This window comes from Oncorhynchus mykiss, chromosome 8 (assembly GCF_013265735.2).
Source record: "Oncorhynchus mykiss isolate Arlee chromosome 8, USDA_OmykA_1.1, whole genome shotgun sequence".
Classification (NCBI taxonomy): Eukaryota; Metazoa; Chordata; class Actinopteri; order Salmoniformes; family Salmonidae; genus Oncorhynchus; species Oncorhynchus mykiss.
The window spans coordinates 5,145,489-5,171,131 of NC_048572.1; the positions used below are offsets into that span (position 1 = coordinate 5,145,489).

At 41.1% G+C, this 25,643-nt stretch overlaps 1 protein-coding gene across 1 annotated transcript in view; it reads left to right on the forward strand.

Annotated features, from left to right (window-relative positions):
• The window catches only part of LOC110529279 (YLP motif-containing protein 1), a 55,831-nt gene that overhangs the window by 16,526 nt on the left and 13,662 nt on the right, over positions 1 to 25,643 (forward strand). The window contains exons 11-22 of the mRNA XM_036986814.1: positions 3,808 to 3,952; positions 4,565 to 4,694; positions 5,636 to 5,737; positions 6,079 to 6,259; positions 6,988 to 7,169; positions 9,393 to 9,553; positions 11,613 to 11,675; positions 14,525 to 14,644; positions 16,430 to 16,606; positions 18,585 to 18,668; positions 18,935 to 19,018; positions 19,453 to 19,536. Coding sequence (XP_036842709.1) covers positions 3,808 to 3,952; positions 4,565 to 4,694; positions 5,636 to 5,737; positions 6,079 to 6,259; positions 6,988 to 7,169; positions 9,393 to 9,553; positions 11,613 to 11,675; positions 14,525 to 14,644; positions 16,430 to 16,606; positions 18,585 to 18,668; positions 18,935 to 19,018; positions 19,453 to 19,536 — 1,513 coding nt within the window. The remainder of the gene's footprint in view (positions 1 to 3,807; positions 3,953 to 4,564; positions 4,695 to 5,635; positions 5,738 to 6,078; positions 6,260 to 6,987; positions 7,170 to 9,392; positions 9,554 to 11,612; positions 11,676 to 14,524; positions 14,645 to 16,429; positions 16,607 to 18,584; positions 18,669 to 18,934; positions 19,019 to 19,452; positions 19,537 to 25,643) is intronic.

Here is a 25,643-nt window from a genome sequence, read left to right on the forward strand (position 1 = left end):
TATGGCTTGGAGGTAGACGCTGTTAAGGAACCTTTGGGTCCTAGACTTGGCGTTCCGGTACCGCGTGCCGTGCGGTAGCAGAGAGACTTGGAGGACTGGAGTCTTTGACGATTTTTAGGGCCTTCCTCTGACACCACCTATTATTTCGGTCCTGGAAGCTTGGCTCCAGTGATGTACTGGGCCGTACACACTACCCTCTGTTTCGCCTAACGGTCAAATGCCGAGCAGTTGCCATAGCAGGCGGTGATGCAACTGGTCAGGATGCTCTTGATGGCGCTGCCAGGTCTCTGACCTCCTTCCTATCGGCTGTCTCATCATTCTCAGAGATCTGTTGTCGTCTGCAAACTTAATAATGGTGTTGGAGTCGTGGGTGACCAAGGGAGTACAGGAGGGACGCATCCCTGGGGGGCCCCGGTGTTGAGGATCAGTGTGTCAGATGTGTTGTTGCCTACTCTTACAACCTGGGGGTGGCCCGTCAGGAAGTTCAGGATCCAGCTGCAGAGGGAGGTGTTTAGTCCCAGGGTCCTTAGCTTAGTGATGAGCTTTGTGGGAACTATGGTGTTGAACGCTGAGCTGTAGTCAATGAACAGTATTCTCACGTAGGTGTTCCTTTTGTCCAGGTGGGAAAGGGCAGTGTGCTGTGCGATTGAGATTGTGTGATCTGTGGATTTGTTGTGGCAGTTTGAATTGGAGTGTGTCTAGTAGAGGTCGACCGATTTATGATTTTTCAACGCCGATACCAATTATTGGAGGACCAAAAAAAGCAGATGCCGCTTAATCAGACAATTATATTTAAAAAAATTAAACATCCTTTTTTATATTTGTAATAATGACAATTACAACAATACTGAATTAACACTTATTTTAATTTAATATAATACATAAAAAAAATCCATTTAGCCTCAAATAAATAATGAAACATGTTGGAAAGTGTTGGAGAAGAAAGTAAGGTGCAATATGTGCCATGTAAGAAAGCTAATGTTTAAGTTCCTTGCCCAGAACATGAGAACAAATGAAAGCTGGTGGTTCCTTTTAACATGAGTCTTCAATATTCCCAGGTAAGAAGTTTTGGGTTGTAGGAATTATAGGACTATTTCTCTCTATACCATTTGTATTTCATTAACCTTTGACTATTCTATGTTCTTAGTATTGCCAGTGTAACAGTATAGCTTCCGTCCCTCTCCTCACTCCTCCCTGGGCTCGGACCAGGAACACAAAGACAACAGCCACCCTCGAAGCAGCGTTACCCATGCAGAGCAAGGGAAAAAACCACTCCCAAGTCTCAGAGCGAGTGCCGTTTGAAATGCTATTAGCGCGCACCCCGCTAACTAGCTAGCCACAATCCGGAAACTATCATCTCGAAAACAAGACCTTTATTCTTTCAGTGAAATATGGAACCGTTCCGTATTTTATCTAACGGGTTGCATCCATCAGTCTAAATATTCCTGTTCCATTGCACAACCTTCAATGTTATGTCATAATTACGTAAAATTCTGGCAAATTAGGCGGCCCAAACTGTTGCATATACACTGACTCTGCGTGCAATGAACGCAAGAGAAGTGACACAATTTCACCTGGTTAATATTGCCATCTAACCTGTATTTCTTTTAGCTAAATATGCAGGTTTAAAACTATATACTTCTGTGTATTGATTTAAAAAGGCATTGATGTTTATGGTTAGGTTCACATTGGAGCAACGATACGCACCGCATCGATTATATGCAACGCAGGACACGCTAGATAAACTAGTAATATAGTAGTTAACTACCGGTAGTGATTATGATTGATTGATTGTTTTTTATGAGACAAGTTTAATACTAGCTAGCAACTTACCTTGGCTTACTGCATTTGCGTAACAGGCCGCCTCCTCGTGGAGTGCAATGTAATCAGGTGGTTAGCGCGTTGGACTAGTTAACTGTAAGGTTGCAAGATTGCTGTGCTGACAAGGTAAAAATCTGTCGTTCTGCCCTTGAACGAGGCAGTTAACCCACCGTTCCTAGGCTGTCATTGAAAATAAGAATGTGTTCTTAACATTAAATAAAGGTGTAAAAAAATATATTTTAAAAATCGGCCAAATCGGTGTCCAAAAATACAGATTTCCGATGGTTATGAAAACTTGAAATCGGCCCTAATTAATCGTCCATTCCAATTAATCGTCCATTCCGATTAATCGGTCGACCCCCAGTGTCTAGGGTTTCCGGGAAGATGTTGTGAGCCGTGACCAGCCTTTCAAAGCACTTCATGGCTACCGACGTAAGGGGAGGTAATCATTTAGGCAGGTTACCTTCGCATTCTTTTGAAAATGTCAGTGAAGACACTTGATGGTTGGTCCACGCATGCTTTGAGTACACATCATGGTAATCTGTCTGTGAATGTTGACCTTTTTAAAGGTTTTGCTCACATCGTCTACGGAGAGCGTGATCACACAGTCGTCTGGAACAGCTGGTGCTCTCATGCATGCTTCAGTGTTGCTTGCCTCGAGGAGGAGGTGTAATGGTGTGGGGATACTTTGCTGGTGACTCTGTCTGTGATTTATGTAGAATACAAGGCACACTTAACCAGCATGGCTACCACAGAATTCTACAGCGATACGCCATCCCATCTGGTTTGTGCTTAGTGGGACTAGCATTTGTTTTTCCACAGGACAACGAACCAACAAACCTCTAGGCTGTGTAAGGGCTACATAACCAAGAAGGAGAGTGATGGAGTGCTGCATCAGATGACCTGGCCTCCACAATCACCTGACCTCAACCCAATTGAGATGGTTTGGGATGAGTTGGACTGCAGAGTGAAGAAAAAGCAGCCAACAAGTGCTCAGCATATGTGGGAACTCCTTCCAAGACTGTTGGAAAAGCATTCCTCATGAAGCTGGTTGAGAGAATACCAAGGGTGTGCAAAGCTGCCATCAAGGCAAAGTGTGGTTACAATGAAGAATCTCAAATATAAAATATATTTTGATTTGTTTAACACTTTTTTGGGTTACTACATGATTCTACCATTAAAATTATAGACTGATCATTTCTTTGTCAGTGGGCAAACGTACAAAATCAGCAGGGGATCAAATACTTTTTTCCCTCGCTCTATACAGACACACACACACACATGTATTATTATTTCGGTAAAGAAAACAATTTTAAAATCCCTGGCCAAACCCTCCCCTAACCTGGTTGACGCTGGGCCTGTTGTGTGCGGCCCTATGGGACTCCCGATCACGGCCGTTTGTGATACAGCCTGTGATCAAACCCGGGTCTGTAGTGACTCTTCTAGCACTGCAATGCTGTGTCACTCAGGAGCAAAATATTGAGTTGAACCACCCCCTTTTGTCCTCGGAAACGCCTCAAATTCTTCGGGGCATGGGCTCTACAAGGTGTCGAAAGCATTCCACAGGGATGCTGGTCCATGTTGACTCCAATGCTTCCCACAGTTGTGTCAAGTTGGCTGGATGTCCTTTGGGTGGTGGACCATTCTTGATACACACGAGAAACTGTTGAGCGTGAAAAACCCAGCAGTGTTACAATTCTTGACACAAACCGGTACGCCTGGCACCTACTACTAAATAAATATATATATTTAATATATTTATAATTTAAATTCAGTAATGTTTTTCACAACTGTTTTTGTGAGAGACCTCTATACTTAGCCTGAGTACTAGTCTATTTGTGCTATCATTCCACTCCTTGTCATGCAATATTTGGCAAATGCGCAGAGTACAAGGTGTGGAATGTTAACACAAAATAGGTTATGGATTCCAGGCTACATGTATGCATATTAGTAAATGTATCACATGTAATTTTTAATACAATGTAGGTCTGTTTCTCTGGTACTGAACAGAGAAATGCAGGAGAATAAGACTGAGGGAGAGGCCCTACCCATCACGTCTGACCCCAAGACGGAGCTCCCTGCTGGGCTACTGGGGCTGGAGATCCCCCCTGAGGTCCGGAGTGCCCTCCAGGTAGGCTAAACTACAACTCATTGTGTCCCTATTCTCTGTATACTTCTTTTGACAAAGCTTCATAGTGTCTATATCGTTTATATATATATCATGTAAGTGTTGGACATTATACAGTGGGGCAAAAAAGTATTTAGTCAGCAACCAATTGTGCAAGTTCTCCCACTTAAAAAGATGAGAGAGGCCTGTAATTTTCATCATAGGTTTACTTCAACTATGACAGACAAAAAAAATCCAGAAAATCACATTGTAGGATTTTTAATTTATTTATTTGCAAATTGTGGTGGAAAACTTTTGACAAGGCTTCATAGTGTCTATATCGTTTCTATATATATATATATATCTCGTGTAACTGTTGGCTGCAGGTCAAATTCGAAACGCGTTTATTTCCAAGCTGTATATTCAAGTAGTTATTATATGTTAAATTCTCACTGTTGCTAGTCACAGTACCGTTGTTGTTTATCTGTCACAGTCTAACAATATATTTGAAGAAGGCTACTTTAATTATTGTCCAGTGTCCATTTTTTTGGGGGGTGGGGCAGTTACAAAAGATAAATATTTACCGTTGTTGTTGTTGTTGTTTATCTGTTACTGCACTGTTTTGTCCTCTCCCAGGCAACCAACCTTATGTCCAGCTTGGCTCCTACTAAATTGACATGGGGAGACACCAAGCCTCCAGATACTGGTTACGTGTCCACGGCTCCTCCAGTCACCCCCAAGACTGTCGACTATGGTCATGGACATGGTAAGGAGAGAAATGAGGAGCAGGGTTTGGGGGGGGGTTCATTTTCCATTTTGTAATTCCAGTCAAGTCAGAAAGTGACCTAAATTCCAGTTACAATTTCAGATGTTCTTAATTTTAAAAGCAATGAAGAGAATTTGGAATTTCAGTGTACTTCCTGAATTGAATGGAATTTATATTTCTCTCTCTCTGTCTCTCTCTCTCTCTGTCTCTCTCTGTCTCTCTCTCTCTCTCTCTCTCTCTCTCTCTCTCTCTCTCTGTCTCTCTCTCTGTCTCTCTCTCTGTCTTTCTCTCTGTCTTTCTCTCTGTCTTTCTCTCTGTCTCTCTCTCTCTCTCTCTCTGTCTCTCTCCCTGTCTCTCTCCCTGTCTCTCTCCCTGTCTCTCTCCCTGTCTCTCTCTCTGTCTCTCTCTCTGTCTCTCTCTCTGTCTCTCTCTCTGTCTCTCTCTCTGTCTCTCTCTCTGTGTCTCTGTCTCTCTCTGTCTCTCTCTCTGTCTCTCTCTCTGTCTCTCTCTCTGTCTCTCTCCCTGTCTCTCTCCCTGTCTCTCTCCCTGTCTCTCTCCCTGTCTCTCTCCCTGTCTCTCTCCCTGTCTCTCTCCCTGTCTCTCTCCCTGTCTCTCTCCCTGTCTCTCTCCCTGTCTCTGTCTCTCTCCCTGTCTCTGTCTCTCTCTGTGTCTCTCTCTCTCTCTGTGTCTCTCTCTCTGTGTCTCTGTGTCTCTGTGTCTCTCTCTGTCTCTCTCTGTCTCTCTCTGTCTCTCTCTGTCTCTCTCTCTGTCTCTCTCTCTGTCTCTCTCTGTCTCTCTCTCTCTGTCTCTCTCTCTCTCTCTCTCTCTCTCTCTCTCTCTCTCTCTCTCTCTCTCTCTCTGTCTCTCTCTCTGTCTCTCTCTCTGTCTCTCTCTCTGTCTGTCTCTGTCTGTCTGTCTCTCTCTCTGTCTCTCTCTCTCAGACCTCGGTGCTGCCACGGTGGAGCGGATCTCTTACGGTGAGAGGATTGTTTTGAGACCCGATCCCTTACCTGACAGAGAGAGGGAGAGGAGCTATGAAAAAGGTGAGTTGATATTAATTCTTGGATGGTGATCGTTTTTTGAGACTCCGTAGCAGCTAATACTCGTTATGATTTTTTTTTCATTTTTTTTTTTTTTTAACATATTGTAGTTGAACACACTTGTCCGTCTGAATAAGAAGGTCTGCTAGGTCACTTAAAAATATGAATGTTATGCGTAACTATCAACAGTGGCAAAATATATGAACCCTCCTTATGTCAATCTGTTGATCCGTTGCTGAAGCTTGCAACGTCAAGGGGGCGATTCCCGCCTGGAAATGTATGGACATGTCTGCTAAATGGTAGATATTATTGTTGTTATACCGATATCCTCCTTTCCCTTATAGAACCCCTGGGCCCCCTGAGAGACCCCTACCACAGAGACCTGTACTACGACAGACGACCGGTGGACCCCTACATGGAGCGCAGGGAGTACAGCAGGGAGAGGGACATGTACAGAGAGAAAGCTCCCATGGACTTTGAAAGAGAACCATACGAGAGGGAACGCTATCCGCCTCGAGATGACAGGTATATCCGGTTCTGATTTAGGAGGGTTTGAGCAATCTGGTTCTGATTTAGGAGGGTTTGAGCTATCTGGTTCTGATTTAGGAGGGTTTGAGCTATCTGGTTCTGATTTAGGAGGGTTTGAGCAATCTGGTTCTGATTTAGGAGGGTTTGAGCTATCTGGTTCCGATTTAGGAGGGTTTGAGCTATCTGGTTCTGATTTAGGAGGGTTTGAGCAATCTGGTTCCGATTTAGGAGGGTTTGAGCTATCTGGTTCTGATTTAGGAGGGTTTGAGCTATCTGGTTCCGATTTAGGAGGGTTTGAGCTATCTGGTTCTGATTTAGGAGGGTTTGAGCTATCTGGTTCCGATTTAGGAGGGTTTGAGCTATCTGGTTCCGATTTAGGAGGGTTTGAGCTATCTGGTTCTGATTTAGGAGGGTTTGAGCTATCTGGTTCTGATTTAGGAGGGTTTGAGCTTAGAAATACAACAACTAGATTGATCAATCAATCAAATATTTTCAGAAAGCCCTTTTTACCTCGGCAGTTGGAGGGCAATACTAAGTAGAACTACCAGGAAATGTGTTCTGTTCTTACTGCTTCAAGCAAACATTTCATTCCGTTATATCACACTGTGACTAGTCCGGCTGGTTGGTGTAGCCTTGTGATTATTGCCTTCTCCAGGGCCCACTCTAAAACTCTTCATAAATGGGTATCCAGATGTGCAGTGTTCTGATCTTGTCTATCTGTCCAGACCACCCCCCGGCCATCCTCCACCTCGCCCGGGCTTCAGGGAGAGGGACATGAGGGAGGGCAGCCGGACCAGTAGAGATGGAGAGGAACCTTATGGAAGGCCTGGGGGTTATGACAGACCTCCGTACGAGCGTGGGCCTGAGCGTGGGCCTGAGCGTTTCGATCATGGTGCTTCACCGTACGGTAAGACGGTCTCGAACAGACATGGTGCAATGCAAATGTCTCTGTATGTGAGTGGGACTGATTTGTACACAGAACAAAAATTACACTGTCCAAAAGAGAAGTCCCTGAAGCTACCAGGCCTTCAGAAAGTATTCACACCCCTTGACTTATTCCACATTTTGTTGTTACAACCTGAATTCAAAATGTGTATAATATTTTTTTTTAAAGCTCTCACCCATCTACACACAATACTCCATAATGATAAAATGAAAACCATGTTTTTAGAAAATGTTGCTAATTTATTGAAAATTTAAATATCTCATTTACTTAAGTATTCACATCCCTGAGTCAATACTTTGTAGAAGCACATTTGGCAGCCATTACAGTTGAGTCTTTTATTGGCACGTCGCTAAGAGATTTACACTCCTGGAATGTGGAACATTTTCCCATTTGTTCTTTTCAAAAATTGATTCAAGCTTTGTCTAATTGGTTGTTGATCGTTGCTAGACAACCATTTTCAGGTCTTGCCATAGATGTACAAGTCAAAATTGTAACTGGGCCCCTCAGGAACATTCAATGTCGTCTTCGTAACCAACTCCAGTGTAGATTGGGCCATGTGTTTTAGGTTATTGTCCTGCTGAAAGGTTTCACAGTGTCTGGTGGATAGCAGACCGAACCAGGTTTTCCTCTAGGATTTTGCCTATGCTTAACTCCTGTCCGTTTCTTTTTTTTTTTAATCCTGAAAAACTCCTCAGTCCTAAACGATTACACGCATACCCATAACATAATGCAGCCATCACTATGCTTGAAAATATCAAGTGTTAAAAAGTTGATTGCTTTGCCACATTTTTTTGCAGTTTTACGTTAGTGCCGTTTTGCAAACAGGATGCATGTTTTGGAATATTTGTATTCTGTACAGGCTTCCTTCTTTTCACTCTGTCCTTTAGGAAAGTGTTTTATTTACAATGTTGTTGATCCATCCTCAGTTTCCTCCTGTCACAGCCATGAATCTATGGAACTGTTTTAAAGTAGCCGTTTTGGGTGAAATCACTGAGGGGTTTCCTTCCTCTCCGGCAACTGAGTTAGGAAGGACGCCTGTATTTTTGTAGTGACTGGGTGTATTGATACACCATCCAAAGTGTAATTAATAACTTCACCATGATCAAAGGGATATTCAATGTCTGCTTTTTTATTTTTTACCCATCTACCAATAGGTGCCCTTCGCTAGGCATTGGAAAGCCTCCCTGGTCTTTGTGGTTGAATCTGTGTTTGAAATTCACTGCTCGACTGAGTGACCTTCTAGATGTATGTGTATGTGTGGGGTACAGTTTTGGAAAACCTGCCTTATCTTTGAGGTTGAATGTGGGGAACATAGATGAGGTGGTCATTAAACAAATCATGTTAAACACTTATTGTTGCACACAGAGTCCATGCAACTTGTTATGCATATTAGTAAGAACATTTAATTTATTTATTTAGGCTTGGCATATGAAAGGGGTTGAAATACTTATTGACTCGAAGACATTTCAGCTTGTAATTTTTTTCATTTTTTTTGTAAAAAAAAAAAGTGTGTGTGTGTGTGTAGTCCAGTGACCTAACAATCTAAATGTAAACCATTTTAAATTCAGGCTGTAACACAACAACATGTTGTATTGAAAGGGAGTGTGAATACTTTTGAAGGCATTTTAAACACATAAAACAAGCAAAAAGGTATTTAAGGCATCTTCCGTTGTCTACGTCTTTTCATGCCACTTGGTTGTGAAGTAATGAAGAGAGTATTAGTATAGTATTAGTAATATTAGTATTAGTATATTAGTATTAGTATATTAGTAGTATTAGTATATTAGTAGTATTAGTATATTAGTAGTATTGGTTATATTAGTAATATTAGTATTAGTATATTAGTAGTATTAGTATATTAGTAGTATTAGTATATTAGTAGTATTAGTAGTATTAGTTGTATTAGTAATATTAGTAGTATTAGTATATTAGTATATTAGTAGTATTAGTATATTGGTAGTATTAGTATATTAGTAGTATTAGTATATTAGTAGTATTAGTAGTATTAGTATATTAGTAGTATTAGTTATATTAGTAATATTAGTAGTATTAGTATGTTACTAATATTAGTATTAGTATATTAGTAATATTAGTATATTAGTAATATAAGTATTAGTAATATTAGTATTAGTAACATTATTATCTGTTTCTTTTTTCTACTGGCTGTCCCGTCCTGTGGTCCAGGCGAACGGAGGAGTTACCCAGAAGAGAGAGGAGGAGGCCCCACGTCGTCCCACCCTCCTCCCCCACCGGCTGCTCCTCCTTCCAGGATCGAGAAGAAACCGGAGACCAAGAACGTGGAGGATCTTCTCAAACTACCAGGCCGAGACACTCGTCCAGAAAGGGTGAAAATAAATGGCTGCTCGCTCAGTCACTCCTAATCACTTTACACTTCACCATAAATGATCTGTTATGTGATGATACTGTAGTGGCCAGATCCGTTATGTGATACTACTGTAGTGGCCAGATCCGTTATGTGATGATACTGTAGTGGCCAGATCCGTTATGTGATGATACTGTAGTGGCCAGATCCGTTATGTGATGATACTGTAGTGGCCAGATCCGTTATGTGATGATACTGTAGTGGCCAGATCCGTTATGTGATGATACTGTAGTGGCCAGATCCGTTATGTGATGATACTGTAGTGGCCAGATCCGTTATGTGATGATACTGTAGTGGCCAGATCTGTAGTGGCTGTAGTGGCCAGATCCGTTATGTGATGATACCGTAGTGGCCATTAACAATCAAAGAATGTCTTCAAACATGGAAGGTAGTCGGCTGGAGGCTAGATCAGGTGGGACCATTCTAGCCAATGAGAGAGCAGATAAACATTTGAACAATGGGTACAACTCCGATGTCACGTGTCCCAACTTTTATATAAGTACACTCGTAACGACGTAAACATTACGAAACATCTATTCGATCATGTAGCAAATAAGTCATTTAAAAAAAATGTTGCGGACCAAATTCGACACTCTCATTGACCTCCACACACAGACACAACAAAAAACCGCCTCGCTTGGTGAGCAGAAAGATAAACTACGTCACCTGTAGATTTGACCCTAGTTATCTTTTTTGGACAGCATTCGTAAATGATTCATACACCTTCACTTTTTTTTTCCACATTTTTGTTACATTACAGCGTTTCTCTAAGAAATGGATTACAAAAAAAATAAAACATAAATCCTCATCAATCTGTACACAATACCCACATCACAAGCTGTGAAGAACTTCACAGGAAGCTGAAAGTGCAAAGGCGATGAGCTTGATGCTCCTTTCCAATCGAGGGTCGTATTCTGGGGACACGATCATCGATGCTCGGCTGCCGTTTGACAAATACAAAGGATGGAACCTCCATTCATACATTTACCCTGGTGGGTTTATACTTTTATAGCTTACATCTGCCAAAGACTTGGGATATGAACAGGAATTATTTTGACAAATGACAGGAGTGGAATGTTAGTTAAATGGTGCCCAGACTACAGACGGGGGGGGGGGGGGGGGGGGGGGGGGTTCTGGGTTGAATCTGGACCCGCATCAGACAGTCCTTGCACATTGAACCCATAGAGATGATTCGACTCATCTTTTTATCTGTTCTCTTATAGTGTCTCTGACATCATTAGCAGTGCCATTGAGTCAATTTTCTTCTTCCCGATTGGCTGATCCCTCCTGATGACCCGGTTGGACATGACTCCCAACAGGTTCATCAGGAGGGTTCAGCCAGTGAAGTTCGAAGTCCCACCCAGTTGACTACATTAAAATGGTGGAAGCCCTCAATGGCGGTGTCCATGCTAATGTTGTTTTGGCCACTAAAGGCATCTGTCATTCTCTGTTTGAAACCCCCGCCCACCGTTGCTGTGTAGCACCGCCCACCTTGCCGTGTAGCACCGCCCACCTTGCCGTGTAGCACCGCCCACCTTGCCGTGTAGCACCGCCCACCTTGCCGTGTAGCATTGCCCACCTTGCCGTGTAGCACCGCCCACCTTGCCGTATAGTGTGTCCCCTGACTTAATTCACCAACTTCCTTATTCAATTCAATACAACTTTATTTACACTTCATTCACTTATTTTCTCATTCAATTTAATACATATTTTCAACATTCATTTAGGATTAAGTGTCTTGCTCATGGGCACATCGACTGATTTTTTTCACCTTGTCAGCTCGGGGATTTGAACCCCAAAAAATGTTTTTGGTTACTGGCCCAATGCTCTTAACCGCTAGGCTACCTGTCCCTCTCAGGGACAGATAAGAAATGTGTTGCCAGGATAATAACATCCTCAACCCGTTAGGCCAATACAAGTACAACATGAGTACACACACATCACATATCCCCCAGTATATTCCCAGATAATTGTCTGCTGCATGAGTGAGTTCCATAACGTCTATAATGGTGTTTTCTCAGATCGTCATCATAATGAGAGGCCTACCAGGAAGTGGTAAAAGTCATGTGGCCAAGCTGATACGGGTGAGTAGAACCTAAAGTTACCATCGTCTTGAGCTTTGCTTTGTCTGTTGTGGTAGTGTTGACTCATCTGGGATTAAATGGTATTTCCTGTCATGCGTTTCCTGTTGACCAGTAGCACAACTGGAAGGGAAGAGTATTGCTCTAAATCAGTGGTTCTCAACCTTTTTTTTGGGGGGGGGGGGGGGTTCTGTACCCCTAAAAACAGTTTGACCTGCCTGAAGTACCACCTCATGCGCGTGCGACCGCCGTGATTCCTAAAGGATGTGTCGCCCATGTCATCGATCCTACGGCACGCCGTTATTTGACCAACAGTCTTCAGTGCATCAGATTTATAAATCATAGGGTTGCCAGGACGAGCTAAAAAAGTTTGCCCAATGAACACTCTCAACCTACCCATATAAGGCCTGAAAACTAGCCCAGTGATTTTTTTTTTTTTTTTTTCACAGTAAGAGTCGAGTTTCCATATTTAGACAATAAACCCTTTTTTCCATAAAGTTATAGAGACAATTTTAAGAAGGAATATCATAGTAGCTTGTAATGACGTTGGAAGACAAATCTGGTTTCCCATTAAAATAGTAATTATTCAGAGCTATGCCATGGATGAATAAAGGAATTTAAAATGTGGCAAAGTGAAAAGATCATTCATCCTGATTTAAACTCGCCAGATCATTTTACATCAATGGATGTCAATTTAACTCATTTTATTGCTACGATTAAGCAATTAGACACAACGGGGTGTGGTATATGGCCAATATACCACGGCTAAGGGCTGTTCTTAACCATGACGCAAAACAGAGTACCTGGATACAGCTGTTAGCTGTGGTATATTGACCATAGACCACAAACCAGAGGTGCCTTATTGCTGTTATAAACTGGTTACCAACGTAATTAGAAATGTAAACACATATATACATATATATTTTCTTTCATACCAGTGTAATATGGTCTGATATACCACGGCTTTCAGCCAATCAGCATTCAGGGCTCGAACCAGGTTTATAATCGTAAATAAATCCCGACAGGAAGAGTTTCAGTGATGAAAGTTGGACAGAGGTTCTCAATCTCTGAGCAAGAAACACTTGGACAATTTTCTAGCGATTGTGCCGTTACGATGTGCCAGATGTTAAGACTACAAACCGTTATAAATTGCTTATTTGTGAGATTGACTTGTCATTTCAGACTAAAATCTGGATTTGTGATTGTAGTTTAACTTTGCCATGGTTTGTGTAGATAAAGGCAGGCAGCTGATTGGCCTACAGCTCATTTCATATAGTCTACAATAGCCTAGAAAAGTTGTAAGATGTAAACTAAATGATTTAGCAGCTTGCTTAGTTCAAATGAACACATTTATTCAAATTAAATAAAAATGTTATTGGTATTGTGTTCCTAGCTCCAACAGTGCAGTAATATCTAACAATTCACAACAATATACACAAATCTAAAGTAAAAGAATAGAAATAAGAAATATAAGACATGCTAACCTCTCACCTTTACAATAACAGGGGAGGTTAGCATTTTATATCATACCCCCAAGACATGCTAACCTCTCACCATTACAATAACAGGGGAGGTTAGCATGTCTTGGGGGTATGATATAACATGCTAACCTCCCCTGTTATTGGTAATGGTGAGAGGTTAGCATGTCTTGGGGGTATGATATAACATGCTAACCTCCCCTGTTATTGGTAATGGTAAGAGGTTGTTTTGGTCTTGTGATATTTGACCATTTGACCATCTCACTCATCATTATTTATATTCTATTCTTATTTCCAATAAAAGTGACTCCAAAATGACACACTACATTATTTAACATGAATTTATATTGGGTACAAAATAATCTGAAACGACCAATCAACATTAACTGTAAACGATCAATCAACATTAACTGTAAACGACCAATCAACATTAACTGTAAATGACCAACATTAACTGTAAACGACCAATCAACATTAACTGTAAATGACCAACATTAACTGTAAATGACCAACCAACATTAACTGTAAATGACCAATCAACATTAACTGTAAATGACCAATCAACATTAACTGTAAATGACCAATCAACATTAACTGTAAACGACCAATCAACATTAACTGTAAATGACCAATCAACATTAACTGTAAACGACCAATCAACATTAACTGTAAATGACCAATCAACATTAACTGTAAACGACCAATCAACATTAACTGTAAATGACCAATCAACATTAACTGTAAATGACCAACATTAACTGTAAATGACCAATCAACATTAACTGTAAATGCATCCAACATGTTTGTCATAACACATTACGTGCTCTGTATATGGGACCAAATACTACACTTTTTACTACTTTACATATAAAAAAGTATTTCGGAAGTGGCAATAATTTTGACCCCTACCTTTTTTTTGAGGAAAACAATTACTACTAGTTAAACAAAATGTATTTCTCGGAGCATTATTACTACATTTTTTGTCAAGGGTGTCAATAATTTCAGACGCCACTGTCCATAGCCTCGTTTGATTGTCCTTATCTCGCAAGCTTTATGAGATCCTATCCTCACAGCAGTCAGGATAACAAATACCTGCCCCTTCATTGTAAACAAACATCGATTTCAATTTCCACAAACCCACCGTTTGTCATCTTCATCTTTTGCCCAAAACACGTCACTTCCTGAAACTTCTCTCACTGAAATACCTTGTCGTCGTTACTAGCTCATAGCAGCTTTATTGAAAAAAGTTTGATTTACTGTGATGTATGGTTGTCCCACCTAGCTAGCTTAAATTGAATGCACTAACTGTAAATCTCTCTGGATAAGAACATCTGCTAAATGACTAAAATGTTAAATGTTGTTGCGTGGGTTAAGGACAAGGAGGTGGAGTGTGGAGGGGCTCCACCCAGAGTGCTGGGGTTAGATGACTACTTCATGACGGAGGTGGAGAAGATGGAGAAGGACCAAGATACAGGGAAACGAGTCAAACTTAAGGTCTGTCCTTTCTGCTTTCCCTCTGACCTACTCACTTAATCCGTTCTGTTCCTATGTGAAGACATTTTAATCCTCTCTGTTCCTGTGTGGAGACATTTTAATCCTCTCTGTTCCTGTGTGGAGACATTTTAATCCTCTCTGTTCCTGTGTGGAGACATTTTAATCCTCTCTGTTCCTGTGTGGAGACATTTTAATCCTCTCTCTTCCTGTGTGGAGACATTTTAATCCTCTCTGTTCTTATGTGAAGACATTTTAATCCTCTCTGAAGACATTTTAATCCTCTCTGTTCCTGTGTGGAGACATTTTAATCCTCTCTGTTCCCCTCTGAAGACATTTTAATCCTCTCTGTTCTTATGTGAAGACATTTTAATCCTCTCTGAAGACATTTTAATCCTCTCTGTTCCTGTGTGGAGACATTTTAATCCTCTCTGAAGACATTTTAATCCTCTCTGTTCCTGTGTGAAGACATTTTAATCCTCTCTGAAGACATTTTAATCCTCTCTGTTCTTATGTGAAGACATTTTAATCCTCTCTGAAGACATTTTAATCCTCTCTGTTCCTGTGTGGAGACATTTTAATCCTCTCTGAAGACATTTTAATCCTCTCTGTTCTTATGTGAAGACATTTTAATCCTCTCTGAAGACATTTTAATCCTCTCTGTTCCTGTGTGGAGACATTTTAATCCTCTCTGAAGACATTTTAATCCTCTCTGTTCCTGTGTGGAGACATTTTAATCCTCTCTGAAGACATTTTAATCCTCTCTGTTCTTATGTGAAGAGATTTTAATCCTCTCTGAAGACATTTTAATCCTCTCTGTTCTTATGTGAAGACATTTTAATCCTCTCTGAAGACATTTTAATCCTCTCTGTTCCTGTGTGGAGACATTTTAATCCTCTCTGAAGACATTTTAATCCTCTCTGTTCTTATGTGAAGACATTTTAATCCTCTCTGAAGACATTTTAATCCTCTCTGTTCCTGTGTGAAGACATTTTAATCCTCTCTGTTCCTGTGTGGAGACATTTTAATCCTCTCTGTTCTTATGTGAAGACATTTTAATCCTCTCTGAAGACATTTTAATCCTCTCTGTTCCTGTGTGGAGACATTTTAATCCTCTCTGTTCCCCTCTGAAGACATTTTAATCCTCTCTGTTCCTGTGTGGAGACATTTTAATCCTCTCTGAAGACATTTTAATCCTCTCTGTTCCTGTGTGAAGACATTTTAATCCTCTCTGAAGACATTTTAATCCTCTCTGTTCCTGTGTGAAGACATTTTAATCCTCTCTGAAGACATTTTAATCCTCTCTGTTCTTATGTGAAGACATTTTAATCCTCTCTGTTCTTATGTGGATACATTTTAATCCTCTCTGTTCCTACTGTATGTTGAGTTCCTGTATGTTCAGTCCTAGCCAATCACTATAGAGCACCACTACTATCTAGTTTAGTCAGATACTATCGCTCTGTTGATAGATGACTGTAGGCCTAAAAGGCTACATTTACACAGGCAGCCTAATTCTGATATTTTTTCCACTAATTGGTCTTTTGACAATTCAGATCGTCTCTTTTCCCAATAATTGGGCAGACGATCCGAATTGGGCTGCCTGTGTAAATGCAGCCAAAGAAGGCCTACGCATATATTACATAATGGCTCACTGAAGCTACATTTGCTCAATGTAGTTTACACAGGCTTTGCCAGGTGATTTTTTTTATTTTTTATTTATTTATTTATGTAATTTTCCTTTATTTACATGTAATGTAATATAAATTCCTAACATTTTCCTTTTGTCAGTGTCTGGAATACGAGTACGAAGCGGAGATGGAAGACACGTACAGGAACAGCATGCTAAAAACATTCAGGAAGACACTAGACGACGGCTTCTTCCCCTTCATCATCATCGACGCCATCAATGACCGGGTTAAATACTTTGATCAGTTCTGGAGTGCTGCAAAGACTAAAGGCTTCGAGGTGAGTTGACGTTTGTTTTCATATCTCGAAATATGAAAAGAGATGTAAACCTACCTACCAATTTGCAAACTAGCATACCGTTTAGAATACATGCCCAAGCCTCCTGAGTTGCACAGCGGTCTAATGCATCGCAGTGCTGAGGCGCCACTATAGCCTCTGGTTCAGGAGACCAATGGGTCTCTAGCCTCTGGTTCTTCTTCCGCGCCCAATTGGGCCAACGTTATCCGGGAATAGGGGAGGGTTTGACCGGCCAGGGTGTCCTTGTCTCATCGTGCTCTAGCGACTCCTTGTGGCGGGCCCGGGCACCTGCAAGCTGACTCCGGTCGTCAGTCGGACGGTGTTGCCTCCGACACATTGGTGCGGCTGGCTTCCGGGGTTAAACGAGCAGTGTGTCAAGAAGCAGTGCGGTTTGGCGGGGTCGTGTTTCGGGGGACACGTGGCTCTCGACTTTCGCCTCTCCCGAGTTCGTAGGGGAGTTTCAGCGATGAGACAAGATCGTAACTACCAATTGGATATCACGAAATTGGGGAGAAAAGGAGGGGGGGTGGGGGGGTAAACAAATTCAAATCAAATGACTTCATTTTAAGTAGTGTCCTAGTGTTGATATTAGAACAGATATTGTATTTTCATGTCGACAATCTACACAAACACTCTTGTCAAAGTGATGAAAAATTCACATTTCTTTAAAGATTAATAGAAATTAAATGACTAAAATATATAGTCGTTGCAAATTTTTCAGCTCCTAAATCTCTAAGAGGGTTTGCACACCTGGATTGTACAATATTTCTTAAAAATTATTCAAGCTCTGTCAAGATGTTGGGGATCATGGTTAGGACAGCCATTTTCATGTCTTGCCATAGATTTTCTAGCAGATTTAAGTCAAAAACTGTAACTTGGTCACTCAGGAACATTCACTGTAGATTTGGCCTTGTGTTTTAAGTTATTGTCCTGCTGAAAGGTGAATTAGTCTCCCAGTGACTAATGGTGTAAAGCAGACTGAAGCAGGTTTTTCGTCTAGGATTTTGCCTGTGCTTAACTCCATCCTGTTTCTTTTTATCCTGAAAACCCACGGTCTTTTCCGATGACAAGTATACCCATACTATGGTGCAGCCAACATCATGCTTGAAAATAAGGAGAAAATCAGTGATGTGTTGTTGGATTCGCCCCAAACTTAAGGCTTTGCATTTAGGACAAAAAGTTTATTCCTGTGTTTTTTTTGCAGTGTTACTTTAATGCATGTTTTGGAAAATGTTTTATTCTATATATTTGTGTTCTTTTCACTCTTGTCATTATTGTGGAGTCACTACAATGTTATTTATTCATCAGTGTTTTACCAGCACAGCCATTGAACTGTCGCTGGTTTAAAATCACCAGTGGCCTCACATGGTGATGTTCCTGAGCAGTTTAATTCCTGTCCTGCAGCTCAGTTTCGATGTGTCTGGGTGGTTTAATATATACGAATTATTAACTTTGACCACGCTTAAAGATATATTCAATATCTGATTTGTCACCCTTCTACCAATCACTGCCCTTTTTGAGTTTTTTTTGAAAAATCTTGCTGGTCCTTTTTTAGTTGCAGCTGTGCTTGATATTGAATACTTGACTGAGGGACCTTTTACAGATGTTTTATGGGTGACAGAGGAAGGGTTAGTCATTCAAAAATCATGGCAACTCCTATTTTTTTTGACACAGTGAGTCCATGTAACTCATGTGATTTGTTAAGCCGAATTTGATTCCTGGACTAATTTAGACTTGCGTAACCAAAAGGGGCCAAATACTTAAGCAACAACTATTTTAGTGTGTTTATTTTTTATTTTGTTTTAGAATTATTATTTTTTTAAATAAATAAAATACAAATTAAATCCATTTTAATCCCACTTTGTAACACAATAAAACGTGAAGAAATCCAAGGGGGGGGGTCTGAATACTTTTGCAAGGCACCGTGTATTATAAACGTGTAAATGTTTTATTTTCTTAGGTGTACTTGGCCGAAATCTCGGCAGACTATCAGACGTGCGCTAAAAGAAACGCCCACGGCCGGAAGATGAGGGACATTCAAAAGGTACTGGGCGTTCTTGCGTCAACAAAGCGCAGAGAGCTCTCCATTATATTATCAATGGCATCAGGTGTCCTATTTCTCAAGGTATTGATAATGACAGTGGTAGACCATACATATGGTGTCTATTCATTTATCTGTACTCTGTATACTTTTATTCAGTGTATGTAATGGGGACAGTCCAGAAGTGTATGTATATATATATATATATATATATTCATTTTCTGGTTTTATATTTGTATTTATAATTTATTTTCTGGTTGTCTATATAGATGTCCAGTAACTGGGAGTCGTCACCCCGTCACATGATGCGGCTGGATGTCCGTTCCCTGCTTCAGGATGCTGCTATTGAGGAGGTATGTCGTTTCGGAAACACACATTTTTATTTCATCAACATGTCGGACTAATGGTTTTCTATTAATTGAGACCTGATGAAATTACTGCTAGGTTCTGGGTTCCTGTTTTTAAGAGTGAACCCTAGTCCTCTCTATGGGCAGAGGACCAGGGAACAAGGTGGTACTACCTGTCGGTGCTATCCGCCGTGATTTCAGATGCACTTTATCCTCTTGTGTGGCTGTAATTGTGTTCTAGAATTCTAGAAGTGTTCTAGAAGTGTTCTAGAAGTGTTCTAGAAGTGTTCTAGAAGCCATTTTAGCAGATGCTCTTTACCCAAAGCGACTTAGTCGGTGCGTACGTACATTTTACCCTGGCGTTTACAAGCGCAGTAATCTACCAACTGAGCTACAGGAGGACCCACACCAAATTCAATAGAAACATTTTGTATTTGAAGGTTGAGATGGAAGACTTCAATCCTGATGATGAGTCGCTGAAGAAGCCCAAGAAGAATAAGGAGGAGGAGGAAGAAGACGTTAAGGTAGGACCCAGTCAGCATGCCCTTATAGGTGGTGTTCAATGTTCCTAAACATGCCCTTACAGCTAACCTCCTGTAGGTTTTCACATCTTATCAACCAGCTAATTATTGGAATCAGGTGTGCTAGATTAGGGTTGAAGTGAAAACCTACAGGATGTTAGTTCTCCAGGAACAGGGTTGGAGAGCCCTGGTGTAAACCTACAGGACAGTAGCTCTCCAGGAACAGGGTTGGAGAGCCCTGGTATAGACCTACAGGACAGTAGCTCTCCAGGAACAGAGTTGGAGAGCCCTGGTATAGACCTACAGGACAGTAGCTCTCCAGGAACAGAGTTGGAGAGCCCTGGTGTAAACCTACAGGACAGTAGCTCTCCAGGAACAGGGCTGGAGATCCCTGGTATAGACCTACAGGACAGTAGCTCTCCAGGAACAGGGCTGGAGATCCCTGGTATAGACCTACAGGACAGTAGCTCTCCAGGAACAGGGCTGGAGATCCCTGGTATAAACCTACAGGATAGTAGCTCTCCAGGAACAGGGTTGGAGATCCCTGATATAAACCTACAGGACAGTAGCTCTTTATACCAGGGTTGGACAGCCCTGGTATAAACCTACAGGACGGTAGCTCTCCACAAACCGGTTTGGAGAGCCCTGGAGTAAACCTACAGGACGGTAGCTCTCCACAAACCGGTTTGGAGAGGCCTGCACCAGAAGCCTGTTAGTCCAGTTGATATGGTCACACTCCATGTTGTTGCAGTGGACAGACATGCTAGGTAGTTTGCAGGTACAGTGGACAGACATGCTAGGTAGTTTGCAGGTACAGGGGACAGACATGCTAGGTAGTTTGCAGGTACAGTGGACAGACATGCTAGGTAGTTTGCAGGTACAGGGGACAGACATGCTAGGTAGTTTGCAGGTACAGTGGACAGACATGCTAGGTAGTTTGCAGGTACAGGGGACAGACATGCTAGGTAGTTTGCAGGTACAGTGGACAGACATGCTAGGTAGTTTGCAGGTACAGTGGACAGACATGCTAGGTAGTTTGCAGGTACAGGGGACAGACATGCTAGGTAGTTTGCAGGTACAGGGGACAGACATGCTAGGTAGTTTGCAGGTACAGGGGACAGACATGCTAGGTAGTTTGCAGGTACAGTGGACAGACATGCTAGGTAGTTTGCAGGTACAGGGGACAGACATGCTAGGTAGTTTGCAGGTACAGTGAACAGACATGCTAGGTAGTTTGCAGGTACAGTGGACAGACATGCTAGGTAGTTTGCAGGTACAGTGAGGGACTTGATGACTTAAGCCCTTGGCTCTTTTAATTAAAGACCATGTCTCTGGTTTACTTTTTTATTTTGGTCTTGTTTGGTTGATTTTTAGTATTCTTTGTGTCCTGAGATTAATCATATATATATATATATATATTTTTTAAATCTCAAAACATGAATGATAACTTTTACAGAAACCTTTGCCAAGTTGAACATCCTATACAGTAATACATAATGCAAGTTTACCAGAGGAAGATCATGAGATTCGGAAATCAAAAATTGAGAAAGCATTGTGGTCTAATGGTTAGTGCCCCTGACTGACCCCGACACACACACACACACACACACACATTTACCAGAGTCAGCACGGGTTTGAATCCGACCCATAACCCTTCTGACTCTGACCTTTCCTGTTGTTTCGTCACTGTTCAATAAAGCCACGAATAACTAAAGGAGTGGGATTTTCCACCCATTTAAAAAAAATATTAAAAAATAAATAGATGAAACATTTCATGGTAACCTTTTGTCGAGGTAATGTGGATTGGATCTGAGGGTAATGGTTGTAAGTGATTTGAAATATCCCTAGATATTTTTTTGATTGTTAATCAAAACAAGCCTAAATTAGTTCTGGATTTCTTCTGTAATCGAACTCTTCTTTGAGTAAGACCAAATCTGTTTGATGCTATGTTGTTACAGTTCCTTACTAGATGGTAAGTATAAGCATAGCTTTTAGAATTAAGATTCAGAGATTTCCATTCAGTTTTTGACACACAATGTGTGATAATCTTGAAAGTCTGATTAGTACATCCTATATAATTTCTACATTTATTGTGGTGTAGTACATAGGAGACCCATGTGAAACTCTATTGTGGTGTAGTATATAGGAGACTCATGTAAAACTCTATTGTGGTGTAGTATATAGGAGACTCATGTAAAACTCTATTGTGGTGTAGTACATAGGAGACCCATGTAAAACTCTATTGTGGTGTAGTACATAGGAGACCCATGTAAAACTCTATTGTGGTGTTGTAGGCCAAACCTCCAAATGGTAGGTCATCAAATTGAATGAAAAATATGAGAAGCTCCTCCTGAAGCATATGAGAGGTTTCACACGAGTCTTTCATCAAACTTGTCCTCTGGAAAACGACTTGCCTACTAGCACTCTGACAATTTTTTATTTTTTTTGTTGTTGTTTGTTTTTAGACTGATATTCAGTATCGTTCCATTTGACATGTGTGGCATCAATCAAAACAATTACACGTGACTTTGTTTTTAGCAACATAATGGTCATTTTTAAAACGGGGTACATTTTAAGATGGCGTAGGCCTACTCTCAATTTAGGTGAATCCATATTCAATCCATATTGAGCTTGATTTGGTCGATTCCCCCCCCCCCCCCCCCCCCCCCCCCCCCCCTATTTTGGGATTCATATTAGCCTACTGATCAACAACATTTATGTAGAAGCATCACTCCTGCATGTCACGCCTGTATGTAAGGACATCATGTAAGTATTGCTGTTAGTTTGACAATAAAAAAATAACATCTATTCAATGCAAAATGGGTCGAACGTAACGCCATGATTTTGTGATCACGGGAAGCTTGTAATATTTAGTAATTTTCCGTTATCTGGAAATATATATATTTTTTCAGCTGTCAAGACCCATCTCTTAATAACTCAGCTGCCAGGATGAAATTCGAAAAAACGACTCAATTGGCTAGTTCAGATGTCTGTCAAGGAAATTGGCGGATTGTAACTTGATCCTACTACTACAATTGGTTAGACGTGAGGCTGTAACTCTGCTCCCCTTTCACATCTCCCTCCAGTATACCTTACTGCTGTTTACTGCTACGATGACAACTCAATGATAATGACATTTGCTACCAAGCCATAAATGTGCATAACATCTAACAAGGAGAGCGAGGGTGGGAAAAATATGAAACAACGATGCTCGTTCTGTCTGAAATGACTCAAATCTGTCCGTAGTTTGATAAGTGAGAATGCACACGCTGATCTACAATTTTCTTGGTCCATAAAACGTACAGGAAGATTCTTAGGTAGCTAAACCTATTGACAACCTTTTATTATTATTTTTATTCAGGCATTTTTAAAACACCTTCTTTCCCTATTACAACCAATCATCTAATCCGACTATCAACTGTCAATTTACGGATGCAATTGTAGCTGGTCAGCTCAACCAGTAAATAGCTAATGTTACACTGTAAACCAGATGGCTCATTGCCGAAGATGGTGCATGTTCAACATGATAACCAGCTAAAGTTAGCGAGCTACGTTGGCTATTAGCTTCTAGCTGATATCTTAGCACTGTTTTTGTTATCTAGCCAGCTAGCTAGCATAGTAGCTAATATAGTTAGCTAGCTAACACCATAGATGAGAGGGTTAGTTATCGTTATCTTTGCTAACAGGTCTTATAGCTATCTGCTTAGCTAGCTAGCCTGCTTATCGCATGCATGTCCGGGCACGTCGAAACAAGTCTTATTATTAGTGAATTAACTAAATTCATATTTGGTTCAGTTCAACCATTTCTCAATGCTGCACCTTTCTGTTGGAGAATAAGATAGCTTGCTGCTGATTTTTCCAGCCAGACATTCCTCAGCATTGTGTAATGCTCAGGCGGTGAGTGGCGGCTGGCATAGCAGCAGTTTTGCTATGTAGAGGGACTCAAAGCCGATAGAGAACGGCCGATTTAATCTAGAAAAAGGACACTTATCGTCCCGGACGATTTTATCATTCGTTCTCTAATTTCTGATGCAAATAACGGATATGACTTGATAATATTCCACCGCCCAGTTGATAACAATTTGTGAAGCTATTTTTATTTTTTTACAAACAGATGTTTTTCTCTTTTTGTATTTAGCAAATAAAGGAACAAAATGTTCCTCCTGAAACCCTTTTCAATCCAACTCTTTATAACTGGTCTGATTCCTCTGATTTAATTTTCCAGGTGTTTTAATTGAATCAATCTCTTAGTGTATATAATTAATCTCAACCTGCACCAGAATCACACAGCTGAAACGCCCAAGGGGGAGGTCTTCAGAAACGATTTATTATTAAGATGATTCGTTAGATAGTCTATTTACAAAAAAATATTATCTCAACAATTGTTAATATTTTACTGAGTTACAGTTCATATAAGGAAATCAGTCAATTGAAATAAATTCAGTAAGCCCTAATCTATGAATTTCAAGTGACTGGGAAAACAGATATGCATCTGTTGGTCACTCATACAGTATATATATATATATATATATAAAAAAAAGGTAGGTGTGGATCAGAAAACCAGTCTGTGTCTGGTGTGACCACCATTTACCTTGGGCAGTGCAACACATCTCCTTCGCATTGAGTTGATCAGGATGTTGACTGTTACCTGTGGAATGTTGTCCCACTCCTCTTTTAATGGCCCGTGCGAAGTTGCTGGATATTGGCGAGAACTGGAACACGGTGGCATACACGTGGATCCAGAGCATCCCAAACATGCTCAATGCGTGAAAAGTCTGCTGAGTATGCAGGCCATGGAAGAACCGGGACGTTTCCAGGCATTCTGTACAGATCCTTGCGACATGGGGCCGTGAAGTGTCGTGGTGGATGAATGGCACGACAATGAGCCTCACTTCTCCAGTGTGCCAGTGGCCATCGAAAGGTGAGCATTTTGTACACCAAAGTCGGTTACGACGCTGAACTGCAGTCAGGTCAAGATCCTGGTGAGGACGACGAGCACACACATGAGCTTCCCTGATATGGTTTCTAACAGTTTGTGCAGAAATTATTTAGTTGTGCAAACCCACAATTTAATCAGCTGTCCGGGTGGCTGGTCTCAGACCACCTTGCAGGTGAAGAAGCTGGATGTGGAGGTCCTGAGCTGGTGTGGTTACACGTGGTCTGCGTTTGTGAGGCCGGTTGGACGTACTGACAAATTCTCTTTCAAAAAGATGTTTGACGGTGGCTCATGGTAGAGAAATTAACACAAAATTCTCTGGCAACAGCTCTGGTGGACATTCCTGCAGTCAGAATGCTAATTGCACGCTCAGCCACGCTCCCGCAACTACACAGACACCTGTGGCATTGTTGTGTGATAAAACTGCACATTTTAGTGGCATTTTATTGACCCCAGCCCAAGGTGCACCTGTGTAATGATCATGCTGTTTAATCAGCTTCTTGATATGCCACACCTGTCAGGTGGATGGATTATCTTGGCAAAGAAGACATGCTCACAAACAGGGATATAAACACATGTGTGCACAAAATTTGAGAGAAATACACTTTTTTGTACATATGGAACATTTCTAGGATATTTTATTTAAGCTCATGAAACATGAGACCAACACTTAACATGTTTCTATTTTTATTCAGTGTATTAGAAATTGTTACAGCTACAGTACACCAGGAAACAACTCTCACTCAGAAGTTGAATGGGATTGGACATTAGGAAATATCATTCTACAGGCTTTTGGGTCAATTCCATTTCAATTCCGAAAGTAAACCAAATTCCACATTTCAGTGTACTTTCTGAATTGAAATAGAATTTACCCCAAACCTGCTGGAAGTCACTCCTCCATTAGCTTTGTGTTGTTAGTAACAAGGTATCCTCATCCCTATTGATACAGAATAAAGACAGAGTGAAGTCTGGTGGACGAGGTTAGACGCAAGGGGATTGTCTGTCAGAGCGCATTTTCGGCATGCCGTGGTAATTTCGTCAGCACTGTATCGGTAGGGGAAGTGACTGCCCTTACTGAAAAGCAGGCTTCTGGCGAACGGCTGTGTCAAACTTTTCACCAATTTTCTCATTTTTCCAATGCAAATTAGTTTTGTGGCAAACTGTTGCGGTAAAA